Source organism: Mobula hypostoma, chromosome 4 (assembly GCF_963921235.1).
Source record: "Mobula hypostoma chromosome 4, sMobHyp1.1, whole genome shotgun sequence".
Taxonomy (NCBI): domain Eukaryota; kingdom Metazoa; phylum Chordata; class Chondrichthyes; order Myliobatiformes; family Myliobatidae; genus Mobula; species Mobula hypostoma.
Window position 1 is genome coordinate 195636539 of NC_086100.1, and position 14285 is coordinate 195650823.

Genomic DNA, 14285 nt, shown 5'->3' on the forward strand with positions numbered 1-14285 from the left:
GTAATGGGTGGAGAAAGAGACCTGAGTTCGTCCAGCATTTTGTGTATTTTGCTCAAGATTTCCAGCATCTGCGGAATCTTTTCTGTTTAGGTGGGAGTGTTTCTATTGCACAGTAGAATAGGGTTGAACATATGAACCCGCATTTCTTGACACTCCCCTTTCTCTCAGGAGATCTTGTCAAATTATTTCTTCCAATCTTCATAAATTGGATTTAATAACACTCTCCTGCCATCTACTGGTATTATAGTGTCAGACAGCATTGGAAAGTGGGTGAAATTGTCAGATCATATGAATAATTAGGACACTACTTGGTAAGAAGGGTATTTTTGGCAAGGTGTTAGAGCAAAGCATTGTCTGAGGTTCAACAATGCTCAGCTGCTTCCTTACTGATCTGCTTTCCATTTCCAAGGAAATAAGGATTAAAGGTTTTTTTTAAAGTTTAAAGATTAGCTTTATTTTGCACACTTACATGGAAATGTATAATGAAATGGATCATTTGTCTCAACGACCAACACAGTCCGAGGATGTGCTGGGCGCAGCCCACAAGTGTCGCCATGCTTCCTGTGTCAGTACTGGTGGCCCACAACTTACCAACCCTAACCCATACATCTTTAGAATGTGAGAGGAAACCCACGTGGTCACAGGGAGAACGTACACACTCCTTACAGACAGTGGCAGGAATTGAACCCGTTTCACAGATGCTGGAAGGTGTTATGAAAAATGCTCCATTTAAAATCCCTTCTTCCGCCTTGTGTTGTATTGTCTACAGTAAGCATATTCCGTAGAGGTTTGAGGAACACTTGGAAGCACTGGCAGTATCCTCTCCCTGCTGGATATTCTCATACTCTTCAGTCTGACTGCCTTTTGTTGGTGTTTCCTCACATTCATTTTCTGCAATAAATTTACACTTGCACGAAAGATCGGAGCTGAGCTGACCCTAACTGTGGTGAGGGTGAACTTTTTGTGTTAAGCACAGAACCTATTCCCGGAGATTCTTATTTTATTTTCTTTGGAGATAAACAGGCTCTTCTGAGCCTAACCGCCCATCAACCCCTGATTTATCCCAAGCCTGATTGCAGGACAATTTACAATGATCAATTAATCTGCTAACTGGTACATCTTTGAACTGTGGGAGGAACCCCACACGGTCATGGGGAGAACATACAAACTCTCTACAGATGGCACCGGAATTGAACTCCGAACTTGCCAATGTCACGATCTGTAATAGTGCCGTGCTAACCGTAGTGCTACCTGGACCCAACAAAACTTGGTCTATGATTCCCAGAGACACACTCAGAGGTGGACATCAAGTGCAGCTGGAAGATAATCTACTCAGTAAAAAATGCTCATTGATTTGTCTTGTAGCCCCCTGGTAAGCCTCAGGCTCGCTCAACTTGCTTTCGTCTAAGGGAAGCAGCCTTCGGCCCCGTCAGACTGGGTAATTAAGTTTGTGTGGATGCTGTGTGATGTACTCCACCCCGCCAAATAGCAGACAATACACTATATACAATTAAATGATTACAATTTATAGATATTACTGGAACTATGTAATTAACAGAGATAAAATATAAAAGGAAAGTAAAAGGCACCAGACTTACGAAAGTTCAACCTCTTCGTGCACAACAGTTGGAGCTCTAGTAACGGGGTCGGCTTTCCACCGTTCGATCCCCTCCGACCACCTCGACCCGCTGCCTGGGACCAACCACAGTGGTCGACCAGATGCTCCACACGAGTCTGTCTTCGTCTCCTCTCCTCGCCGAAGACCCTGGACCTCGGGCTCTGGCTCAGGGTCCGCCCTGTTGGCCAGCTCACAGCATTGCGTCCACTCTCTTCTCTCCCCATTGCGCTTTCTCCCCAAAAACCCGCGCATCCAATAGCGTACAGACACACAAGAAAGAATAACATCTATCCCAATTGGTTAGCAACTGAATACAACTTGCTCTATAACCCAAACAAGCTGCTAGCGAGAGAACTTTCTCAGCAGTTAACATAACAAAGAAGCCATTTTAATTAGCCTATGCAATAACATAAAAGAAGAAACCCCTTACACTCTCCCCCCACCAAATAAAGTCATGTCCTCATGACTTCTAAATAACTCGCCAACCATTCCTGCAGACACAAAAACCCAATCCAGGTACACACAGTGGCATTGCTCCCCAAACAATGGACCTTACACCCGGTCCCATGGGTGCTACGTAGGCCAACCTATCTGGGAATTTCCTAATCCTCCGAGACCTCTGTATCCCCCTCACCTAAACTCTTAAGGCTCGGACACTACGGGGGATACCTCGGGTCTGCTTGCCACCTCCTCTCTCAATCTCTCATTCATGCCCCCACTGCATTTCGGAGCCCCCTGTCCCGTGTCCAGGGCACCGCTTCTTTTCCTTCCGGGTCCTGCTGTAACCCAGGCTGCCCACGGCTAGCCCTCCCCACTACACCTGACTCAGTGGGGGAAGGGCCAAAAGTCTCTTCCTTAATCAAAGGGAAGTTAACGAAAGGCAGCATGTACCACACATCCAGCACATCATCCTTCAAATCCGTATTCTTCCTCATTTCCTCGATCGGTTGCTGCTGTTTGATTTTCTCCAAACTGAAGCACTTAGCCTGGACTGCCTCTGCAGTCTCCTCAGCCTCCTGCGGTCGAGACATCAGCTTCTTCTCTGACTCCTCCAACTCTCGCCCCAGTCTCAGCAGTTCTGACCCACGCTTCATGTCCATCTCCATCTGGGACGCAATTACACCACCAGCTTCTTCCAATCTGTTCTGGATCGATGTCTTGAGTTTCTGCTGATCCTTTTGAAGGCTGGTCATTGTTTCGTCTCTCTGGATTAATTCATCAGTACGTGACTGCAGTTTTGGCTCGGAATTCCGTTTCTCCATCTCCACTTTGACGAGCGTGAACTCCAAGTCTTCAGTGGTTGTCCTGGGCTCCGGCACTCGCCTCACATCATCGTCCCCCAAGGCGAATCCAAACCCTAGGCGATCATCCACATACGCCAAAACTCCAAACACCTCCACATCCTACATGGTCTTCTTTATGCCCCGCGGGAAGGTTGCAGGGGCTCCGGATATGCCCTGGGGCATCTTTTCTGATCGAAAGAATCCTAGGGAACCTATAACGGCCATCTTCTCCTTGTTGGCCTCACTCATCGGGATCTGGCAACATCCACTCCTCAGATCCAGCACATTAAACCACGTCGCACCACACAAACAGACCATAGCGTCTTCAGCCCTCAGGCCCGTATTCTGTTCAATGACAGTGCGCCTGTTCAGAGTCCTATAATGCACACACAAGCTGCCTACGTCTTCCATGGCTACAGGGGCCAGTCGCCGCAACCTCTCTCTCACCGAGGTGTCTTCAGCGGTCAACTCCCCTCCCTCGTGGTATTTCGGAGAGTCTCATCCTCAGATACTTCCCCCAGGCCGTACCACAATTGGCTCTCGTTTAAATTCAGTACCGGTTCAAGGCTGCAACACATGTCCTCACAAGCAGCTTGAAATGCTGGGTGCACAGACAATGCCCCCCAAAAACTCCAGGTTCACTAACCAATCATTGTCTTCTGGATAATCACTGGCACTGGTACCCAAAATCTCCAGTGCCCTTGCGGTTGTCAAGGGTAAATGCTTCAGACACCGGTTGTAAAATGAACTGTACAGCAACTTGACCTGCGCCCTGGGGTTGAGGATGGCTTTAGCATCACTTCCCTCTATCTGTAATGACACCCTGGGGTGTGGTCCCTCTAAGCCTTCAGGAATAGGGTCTTTTCCTTTCGGAAGTTCCTTGGTACATTGCTGGGAACATGCTCCCCCAGAGACCCCAAGCCGTTCCCCCACTGGGCCTTCACTAAGTTTCCCGACACCTCTCTGATCAGCTGAACAACTGAGGGAGGGGCTGATCCCCTGAAATGATCCCCCTGGCACTGCAAGCAATTTAGCTGCCCTCCCAGCCAGAGAAGATGCACTGAAAGCTTTTCCCCAATCTCCTGACACAGGTATGGAAAGCCCCCCCAGGTGCTGCATTTCACTTCCAGTCAAACCAAGCGCATTTTCCCTTGCTTTCAGATAACTGGCAGCTGTCACTGCGGGGTAATTGAACCTGACAGTTCTAACACCGTCAACAGCCCGCCTACTCAAACTTTCAACCAATCCCTATCGCTGTCCCTCAACCGAGCACAGCCACTCATATAACAACTGAGAGATCGGCTCCGCCCACGTCTTGTACACCTCTGCTCCTTTAGGGGTGGATAATATCCCAAAAGCCAGGCGGAGCCTGCCATAGCTGGAACATTTATTTGCAGACACTATCTCCGAAATCAGACCACTTTTTCCTCTCTCTCCTAACATTATGGACAGCCCCTGGTCCCACCACCAACATGCATGCAGTAATAACCAGCAATCCCACAGAGACACACATTACTAACTGCAATCCCACAGAGACACAGCAATCACTCAGCACACTACTGAATTCAATCTCGGACAAAGCTCCCAAATGTAGCCCCCTGGAAAGCTCAGGCTCGCTCAACTCACTGTCTAGGGGAAGCAGCCTTCAGCCCCACCAGACTGGGTAATTAAGTTTGTGTGGATGCTGTGTGATGTACTCCACCCCGCCAAATAACAGACAATACACTATATACGATTAAATGATTACAATTTATAGATATTACTGGAACTATGTAATTAATAGAAATAAAATATAAAAGGAAAGTAAAAGGCGCCAAACTTATCAAAGTTCAACCTCTTCGTGCACAACTGTTGGAGCTCTAGTAACGAGGTCGGCTTTCCACCATTCGATCCCCTCCGACCACCTCGACCCGCCGCCTGGGACCAATCACGGTGGTCGACCAGATGCTCCACACGAGTCTGTCTTCGTCTCCTCTCCTCACCAAAGACCCTGGACCTCGGACTTCGGCTCGGGGTCCGTTCCGTCGCCCAACTTACAGCATTGTGTCCACTCTCTTCTCTCCCCATCGCGCTTTCTCCCCAAAAACCCGCGCATCCAATAGCGTACAGACACACAAGAAAGAATAACATCTATCCCAATTGGTTAGCAACTGAATACAACTCGCTCTATAACCCAAACAAGCTGCTAGCGAGAGAACTTGCTCAGCAGTTAACATAACAAAAAAGCCATTTTAGTTAGCCTACGCAATAACATCAAAGAAGAAACCCCCTCCAGTCTGAAACTTGGTCTTTCAGTGTAGTGTGATATCCAAGGAGGAATGCTGCTGACCGGCATGCTCCAGGCTGCAGGAATATGTGCTAAGGGATGCACTGAAGCTCAGTGTAGCTAATGCTAAGGCCGTGTGGAGAATGACCACAGTTTGTGCTTCTTCCATTATGTTACGTAGAGGGGTTGAGTCTGGCGAGGAAGCCCCTCTCACGACAGAAGGGTGTCTTCACCCCATGGGACCACGGGAAAGGCAATGGCGTTATAGAGAGGTACCATCTCAGTAAAATACTGGAGGAACTCAGCAAGTCGGGCAGCATCTGTGGAAAGCCATAAACAGTTGATGTTTCAGTCTGAAATACTGACTGTTTATTCCTCTCCGTAGATGCTGCCTGACCTGCGGAGTTTCTCCAGCATTTTGAGTGTGTTACTCTGGATTTTCGACATCCACAGAATCTCGTGTTTACTCTTTATATGCTTTTCTTACTATTATGAATAAAAGTTTAATTTTGAGGGAAAAACGGATGGTGTTTCTGATTTTTCTGTGCGTGGTTTAAGTGTGGTCTAAACCCTGTTTCTGCACTGTCATACTCACCAAGCTATCTTCCATTTCATACAGAAATCCAGTTGATCTTGTTGGTAGGAGAGAGAGTGAGAGGGAAAATATGTGTATACAGAAAGTGATACCGAGGTGAGGGCAGGGGAGGAAGGAGATATGTGCATACCAGAGAATGCAGAGCAGCAGGGAATATATGGAGAAAGAGAGAGGGAGATATGTGTATACAGAAAAACATGTAGAGAGAGAAAGAAAACATAACCAGCATAACCTTATTATTAAATTCACTTTCATGTGTGACTGCATGGATCTGCATGTAAACTCTGGGGTACGCTAACATCAAATGTTCTTAGTACAGCACAGATACAGGCCCTTCGGCCCAACAGGAACATGTTGACCACAGTACCGACCCAACTAATCCCGGTTTCCTGCTTTGGTGCCGTATCTTTCTAAGCCCGACCCCTCCATGTATCTATCCACTGGATACAATATGATTGTACCTGCCTCAGTCACTTCCTCTGGATAGCTCGGTCCATACGCTCACCAGCCTCTGAAAGGAAAAAGTTGTCCCTCAGATCCCTTATAAATCTTTTTCCTCTCAGTCAGCACAGACAGGAACTATCATAACTTAAGGGAAAATTGTGTTGAAATGTTGTGTTCTTTAAAGAAGGTTACATGAAAAATGGATGAATTGGATTTTGTCTTTGTAGATTTCATCAAAACATTTCACAAAGCTCAACAGAGCAAACTGGATCAAAAAAAAAGTAATAGAACCCAAAAGCAGGTGACAGATTGGACCAAACATTGATCTAGACTGGGGTTCCCAACCTGGGGTCTATGGACCCCTTGCTTAATGGTATTGGTCCATGGCATAAAAAAGGTTGGGAATCCCTGATATAGACAAACGCAGAGGATTTCACTGATTGAAAGACTCAATATTGCATTGAGTCTTTGGTACTAGATACCTTGTTTTTTTGTGGTATATATTTTCCCATGCTTCCTCAGTAAATAGTGCATCTTTCCAGATTTCCATCGATGTAGTGTGTTGTTGTCAGCTCTTTGATGTTGGTCGACGCATCCCGCGAATATATATATAATATATACACATATACACACACACACACACACACACACATATATATGTATCCATCCATCAATCAATCAACAGGCCCTTCCAGCCCAATGAGCTGCAACATCTAGCAACCCATCAATTTAACGCTAGTCTAATCACATGGCAATTTACAGTGACCAATTAAACTAGTAACTGACCTTCTTTGGAATGTTGGAGGAAACCCATGAGGTCACGTGGAGAATGTACAAACTCCGTACAGACAGCGCCTGAATTGAACTCTGCTCCGAGCTGTAATTGTGCTACGCCAGCACGGTGCTCCTTCCATCGGAACAGCCCTTCTGTTGGGATCATCCCACTGTTCCCTCCATCGAGATTGACGGAAAGGGACTCAGTGAGCCAAGTGTGCCTGGAACGCTGAGACGCCAGCACCATTTTGCCCTGTTTGAAGTTGGAATGGTTGGAATGGTAAAGGCAAATGCTACCAGTATGCTTTGAGGTAGTTTTACATTTGTGGAATTACGATGATGTTGCTGAGAGTTAAAGGGCTGGTGGGGGCAAGCAACTATGAGCAAGCTGAGGGACAGCTTCTGCACTGCTATTGCAGCATTTGGTAAAATCCAGAACATTCTGCACTGCCGTCATAGAGAGCATCCTCACATAATCCATTACTGTCTGGATTGGTGCAGTGTCCTCTGCAGTGAACTGTCAGGTCAGCAGAGAAGGTAATTGTCTGCAGTCTCCCATCGCTGCTGGAGTTAGAGTCATAGAACACTACAGCACAGACACAGGCCTTCGGCCCATCTGGACCATGCCGAATTATCAATCTGCATAGTCCCATCGACCATAGCCCTCCGTATCCATCATTCTTCTACGCTCTAGGGATAAATTCCTAACCTATTCAATCTTCCCCTATAACTCAGGTCCTCAAGTCCCAACAACATCCTTGTAAAATTTCTCTGAATTTTTTCAATCTTCCTGTCTCTTTTCTGTAGGTTGGTGACCAGAAATGCACATAGTGCTCCAAATTTGGCTTCACTAAAGTCTTGTACACGTTCAGCATAACATTCCAATTCCTGTACTTAATACTTCGATTTATGAAGGCCAATGTGTCAAAAACTTTCTTTACAACTCTATCTGCTTATGATGCCACTTTCCAAGAATTATGGATTTGTATTCTCAGATCCCTGTTATTGTACCACACTCCTCAGTGCCCTACTGCCCACTGTAACTCCTACCCTGGTTTATCCTCTCAAAGTGCATCATCTCACATTTGCCTGCATTAAATTCCATCCGACAATTTTCAGCCCACTTTTCCAGCTGGTCCAGATCCCGCTGCAGACCTTGATAGTTTTCCCTGCTGTCCACAACACCTCCAGTCTTGGTATCATCCACAAATTTGCTGATCCAAAGATTCAAAGTACATTTATTTTTGAAGTATGTATGCAGTATGTAACCCTGAGATTCTTCTTCGCACGGACAACCATGAAACAAAGAAAACCGTGGAAACCATTTAAAGAAAACATCAAACACCCAACACACAGAAAAAGAGCGTGTTGCACAAAGGGCTAAAAGACACAGAGTATAAAACATCAGAACTATGGAGTGATTGAAACAGTCTAGAAATGTTCAGTTGGGTTCATTTCAGTTCAATTTAGTGCTGTGCCATTCGTCTACTGCAGGCGCAGAGTCAGTCCGCCCCGATCAAAGTCGCACAGAATAGTAATAAAAAAGGAGTAACTAGAAACACATATAACATGAAATGCAGAGTCCAGCCACAGACCACTAATTAAACCTGGCCCAAGATCCAAGATTCCGGCAGCAGCAAGTGTAAGGGAGAGAGAGAGAGACCGGTCACAAGCAGGCAGACAGTGCTGATCACTCGCTTCCGATCTCGTCCAAGTGTTAAATAACCCAAATGTTGCTGATCCTTCTATTAAACAGTTCTCGTGGGATTTATAAAATCTGCCTGAGAGAGCAAATGGGGTTTCATTCTGAGGAGAATAAGAAAAAACTGCAGATGCTGGCAATCTGAAATAAAACTCAAAATGCTGGAAACACTCAGGGAGTGTTTGTGAAAGAGAAATGGAGCCAAAGTTTCAGTTTGACAACCCCTTCAAAGAGGGCAAACAAGTCTGATGGAGGGATAAATATGACAAAGGAAGTATTTCTCATAGGGTAGGTCATTTTAGTGCAGTCAGGTAAGGTAGTTCGAAGGAGGCCTTCTGTTGGACGGGGTCGACCATGAATGTTGCATTCTAGCTGTCTACATGATCCTTAAGCCAAGGCAGTACGAGATGGAGAGCAAGCTGTTGCCCATGTACTAGACTTCCCTCCACGGAGCTGATGAATCCAAAGGAATGGCAGAGACCGTTACAGTTTGGTACCGGTGGTGTCGCCAGTGAGCGTTGAACTCAACGTAGGGCTGCCTTAGGGAGCCCAGCTCCGGACTTTTCCTGGGGGTTTACTTGTGAAGCCTTCTGATGAGTGGATATAGCTCCAAGGCAGCGGAGGTTTGAGATCAGGGTTTTCCTTCTGGATCAGCTACCAATGACAGTCGATGAGACCCATTTGCCCAAAGCGTCTGGGTTTAAGGCCGGGGTATCCTGCCTTTGCTCCTTCTCCTGTCAGTAGAAACAATTCTGCTGGGCAAAGTGGCTAAGCCAAGCATGAGGATCAGAAGCTAGACTTAGTTGTCAGAGGCTATTTGAGACGAACACCATTGTGAGGTTTAATAGGTAGTGGGAGTTTATCCCCATTACCACCCCCTCCTCCCGGCAATGACAACTTTAAGGATCCAGATTAAGTTGGCAGATTCTGCCATCGAGTTGCATCAGGGTGTCAAACTGAAGTGGGTGAACTGGTAGTCTGTTTGCTCACTTACTTTATTTGTTCTTGGAGAGGTAGATATCTGTTTCTGCATACCTGTAGGACAGTCTTAACCTTATGCATTGTGGCAGTTAAAATTACAGTTGTAGAGCGCAGAAAGAGGCCCTTTGTTCCACGTCATTGGTGCCAACCATAAATATATTGACTTTGAGATCCTGTGTGGAACAGGCCCTTCCAGCGCACTGAACCGTGTCGCCCAGCAGCCCAGCAACCCACTTATTGAACCTTAGCCTGATCACAAGACAGTTTACAAAGACAAATTAACCTACTAACCAGTATGTCTGCGGACTGTGGGAGGAAACTGGAGCACCTGGAGGAAACCCGTACCCTCATGGAGGAAATGTACAGACTCCTTACAGAGGACGCTGGAATTGAACTCCAATCCTCAATGCCCCGAGCTGTAATCGCGACATGCTAACTGCTACCCTTCCATGGTACCACTGTACTTACCTGTAGCCTCATGTTTTTTGGTGATTCAAGGGTAGATGCAGGAATTAACCCTTTTCTGGTATTTTCTGTTTTTATTGCACAGGAGTTTATTTTGCACTCTGAGAAAAATAATCCAATAGCGAGCTAAAGGATCATGTAAGTCAGAAAATACAGCATTGGTGTGGTTGAGTGACATAGAACAGTACAGCACAATAAAGGTCCTTTGGCCTACAATGTCATGCTGACCTTTAAGATCAATTTAATCCCTCCCATTTTTCTATCATCCATGTGCCCATCTAAGAATCTCTTTTCTGTCCCTAATGTATCTGCCTCCACCACCAACCCAAGCAGAGCATTCCAGGCACTTACCACTCTGCAAAAAACCTACCTCTGACGTCCCTCGTAAACTTACCTTCAATCACCTTAAAATTATGATCCTTTGTGTTATCATTTCCGCCCTGGGAAAAGTCTCAGGCTGTTACTCTGTATCTCAAGGTAGAGGCTTTGACATTGGGAAAAAGACTACCTGCATTACCTGGACCTTCATCACCCGGCCACGCTCTCTTCTTGCTGCTAACAAGAAGGAGGTACAGGAGCCTTTGGTCCCACACCACCAGATTCATTACCTCTCTGGGTAATGCCTTCCACTAAGCTATTTGGAGTCAGGGGTTCTGAATGCTGAGGAGGTGGAGGAGAACCCAAGGGTAATAGCAAGACACCTGCAGAAATCTCTAGAAATTGCTAAAATCTCTGTTCATGTGTCCACTATACAAAAAAACATTGAACAAGAATTGTGTTCATAGAAAGACACCACTGCTCTCCAAAAAGACATTGTTGCAAGTCTCAAGTTTGCAAAAGACCACCTGGATGTTCCATAATGCTTCTGGAACAATGTTCTGTGGACAGATTAGACAAAAGTTGAACTATTTGGCAGAAATGCACATCGCCATGTTTGGAGGGAAAAGTGCACTGCACACCAAGGCCAAAACCTCATCCCAACTGTGAAGCATAGTGGAAGGAGCATCATGGTTTGGAACTGTTTTGCTGCCTCAGGGCCTGGACAGCTTGTAATCATTGAGAGAACAATGAATTCAACATTCAAAATTGTATTAAGACATTTTACAGGAGAATGTCAGGGTAGCAATCCATCTCCTGAAGGTTAGTAGAACTTGGATGATGCAACAAGACAATGATCCGAAACACAAGAGCAACAGAATGGTTTAAAAAGAAGAAAATTCATGTTTTGGGATGGCTAAATTAGAGTCTAGATCTTAACCCAATTGAGATGCCATGGCATGACCTGAAGAGGGCTGTTCATGTAGGGTATCCCAGAAATATAGATGAGATGAAACAGTTTTTGATGCAAGAATGGTCTAAACTTCCTCCTTGCTGTTGTGCAAGTCTGATCAGCGGGTACAGGAAATGTTTGGTGGAGGTTATTGCTGCTAAAGGAGGTCCTACCAGTTATTAACAGCAAGGGTTCTCAGCTTTTCCAGCCTGGACTGTGAGTGATTAAACAATGTGTTCACTAAAGTTGTGAAAAGTACAATTGTTGGTGTGTTATTAGTTTAGGCAGATTGTGTATGTCTATTATTGTGACTTAGATGAAGATCAGACCACATTTTATGAGTAACTAATGCAGAAAACCAGGTAATTGCAAAGGATTCACAAACCTTTTCGAGCAACTGCATTCTAAAGAAATAAAAGATATTTATTTGTACATTTTGTCTTCTTTTGTACATTGGTTGTTAGTCAATATTTATGTGTAGTTTTTCACTGATTCTGTTGTAGTTTTATTCTACTGTGAATGTCTGCAAGAAAATGAACTTCAGGGCAGTATATGGTGACATACACATATTTTGATAATAAATTTACTTTGATCTTTTAAAACTTTGATGCATGTTATTTGAAGAAGGTGAGGTACTAAGATTAGTTTGGGAAGTGTGCAGTTTTTTAATGTGAAAGCCTCAGATAACCTCGCAGTACAAGCAGCTGATCAAGTGGCTCTTCATTGCCAGCCATGAGAGTTGTTAGATGTTGATGTCTTGGATCTGAGGTTCTTTCGGAAGTCAAGAATGAGACATAAAACTTGTTTCACAATAGTTTTATTAAGTGCTAATAGAACAAAGGAATTGGAAACGGAGAGGAGCACGATTCTAGTAGCAATGGCCAGAAAGAACAAATGGATGGAAAATATGGTGAGCCAACATGCTCAGCTTGTATAATATAGATAAAGTGACGTTCCATTCAAATTTGTGGATAGGAGTTGACCATTCAGATCGCCACTATTCAAATATTGCGATTCCAAAGAAGCTTCCAGAGTAACACAAAGAACTACAACCACTAGGAGACACATTAAACAATTGCATGTACACAGGTAATTATATAAAATGGTTGGTTGTCCGTCATATCTGACAATGACAGGAAAGCTATGTGGGAGAATTTTTAAAGTGGAAAATCCATTGCACTGGGGTGTTCCACTCCTCGACCTTGGAAGCCCTGGTCCAGTGGTACGAATGGTCATCTTAACTGGGGTCTTTCTTAGTTACAGTGGATGATTATGACTTCATTTGTGCCTCAACATGCTCTTTGCTCTCCACAGAGCGTTGCAGAATCGCCCTCCTGGCTGTTGGATCTCACTGGAGCTCTTACCTGCCCAGTCTGCTGGGGCTGACATTGTATGCTAAGACAGGCATGTCCCTATCTCACTTGGGTATGAGGCCTGCTGGGTACCTCACCTGGTTTAGACCGCCTGTTGAAGCAGTGTACCAGAGTGTGTTGTGTGTCCAGCAGGGACCAAAGGTGAGTGCCCAGATTGGAGAGCTGCTGCCACTCCCTGGGCACCCCATACATCCCAATTAATAAATGACAAGCAGGCATATTAGATAGTTATATAAAATACAAGCATGCATAAGAAAATTAATCTGTAAAGAAATAACAATTATACGAACTACTCCAACAGAGTGTTAAAGTGCCTCTGCTTTGTGTCCTTCCAGGTCGGTTTACGATGGAGAGGAGCACTGGCGCTTTATGGAGAAACTGGATGCCCGGATCAGGAACCATGACAGGGAGATTGAGAAAATGTGCAACTTCCATTTCCAGGGATTTGTGGACTCCATCACAGAGCTGCTGAAAGTGCGAGGAGAGGCACAGAAGCTGAAGGTGTGTCGCTCCTCTGCATCTCATCTCGGTGTGATGCTGTCTTTAACTGTAAAGTGGGTTACCATATAAATGTAAGCAGGCTTTTTCCACTGAGGTTGGGTGAGACTAGATCTAAGGTCATGGGTTAGGGATAAAAGGTGAAACAAAATGTTTAAAGGGAACATGAGGGGGATCTTCTTCACTCAGAGGGTGGTGAGAGTGTGGAACAAGCTGGCAGCAGAAGTAGTGGGGTTGATCTCAACAGTTAAGAGAAATTTTAGGAAACTGGGCAAATTAATAGTTTTGGCACCAACTAAGTGGGCTGAAGGGCCTGTTTCTGTGCTGTAGTGTTCTATGTTTATGACTACATGGATGCTGGAAGCCTTCTACTCGAGCCTGTCACCTATCACCTGCTGACTCTTACTTCATCCTTTCCCTCAACCTTTTTGTTCTGGCAATCTGCCCTCCTTCCAATCTTGACCTGAAATATTGACTGCCCATTTGCCTCTGTAGATGTTGTCTGACATGCTGAGTTCCTCCAGCACTTTTTATGTTGTTCTCTGCTGTTATTTTGTTGGGAAAGGGTGGGGGTGGGTGGTTGGGGATGAAGAAAATTCATTCAGTATCCCATGTGCTCCTAGACTCTCCCACTCCACGTTCACTCAATCTAGGCCTTTCAGTATTCCTTAGGTTACAATGAGATAACCCCTTATTCTTCTAAACTCTAGGTACAAGCCCAGAATATCAAATGCACCTCTTGCATTAATCCTTTCATTCCTGGGATCAATCTCTTGAACCTCCTGTGGACCCTCTCCAGTGCCAGCGCAGGCATTGCGAAGGAGGCAGAAGCCAGAATAAGAGGGTGGGGGGGAAGCAGTAGGTGATAGGTGAGACTTGGGGAGGGGCAAGGTGCTTGAATGGGTGGGGGGGGGAGGAGCTGACGTGCTGGGGATATGTTGTGCAAATTGTAACTTTGAGATGCAGCAATGGAGATTGAGAGGAGAAAATGGAGATGGGTGTGAGGGAACGAATTT

At 45.4% G+C, this 14285-nt stretch overlaps 1 protein-coding gene across 2 annotated transcripts in view; it reads left to right on the forward strand.

Moving 5' to 3' along the window:
• exoc6b (exocyst complex component 6B) overlaps positions 1-14285 on the forward strand; it is an 899778-nt gene that overhangs the window by 57963 nt on the left and 827530 nt on the right. For both annotated transcript variants that reach the window (XM_063047162.1, XM_063047163.1), the window contains exon 2: positions 13107-13272. In XM_063047162.1, the coding sequence (XP_062903232.1) occupies positions 13107-13272 (166 nt within the window). The remainder of the gene's footprint in view (positions 1-13106; positions 13273-14285) is intronic.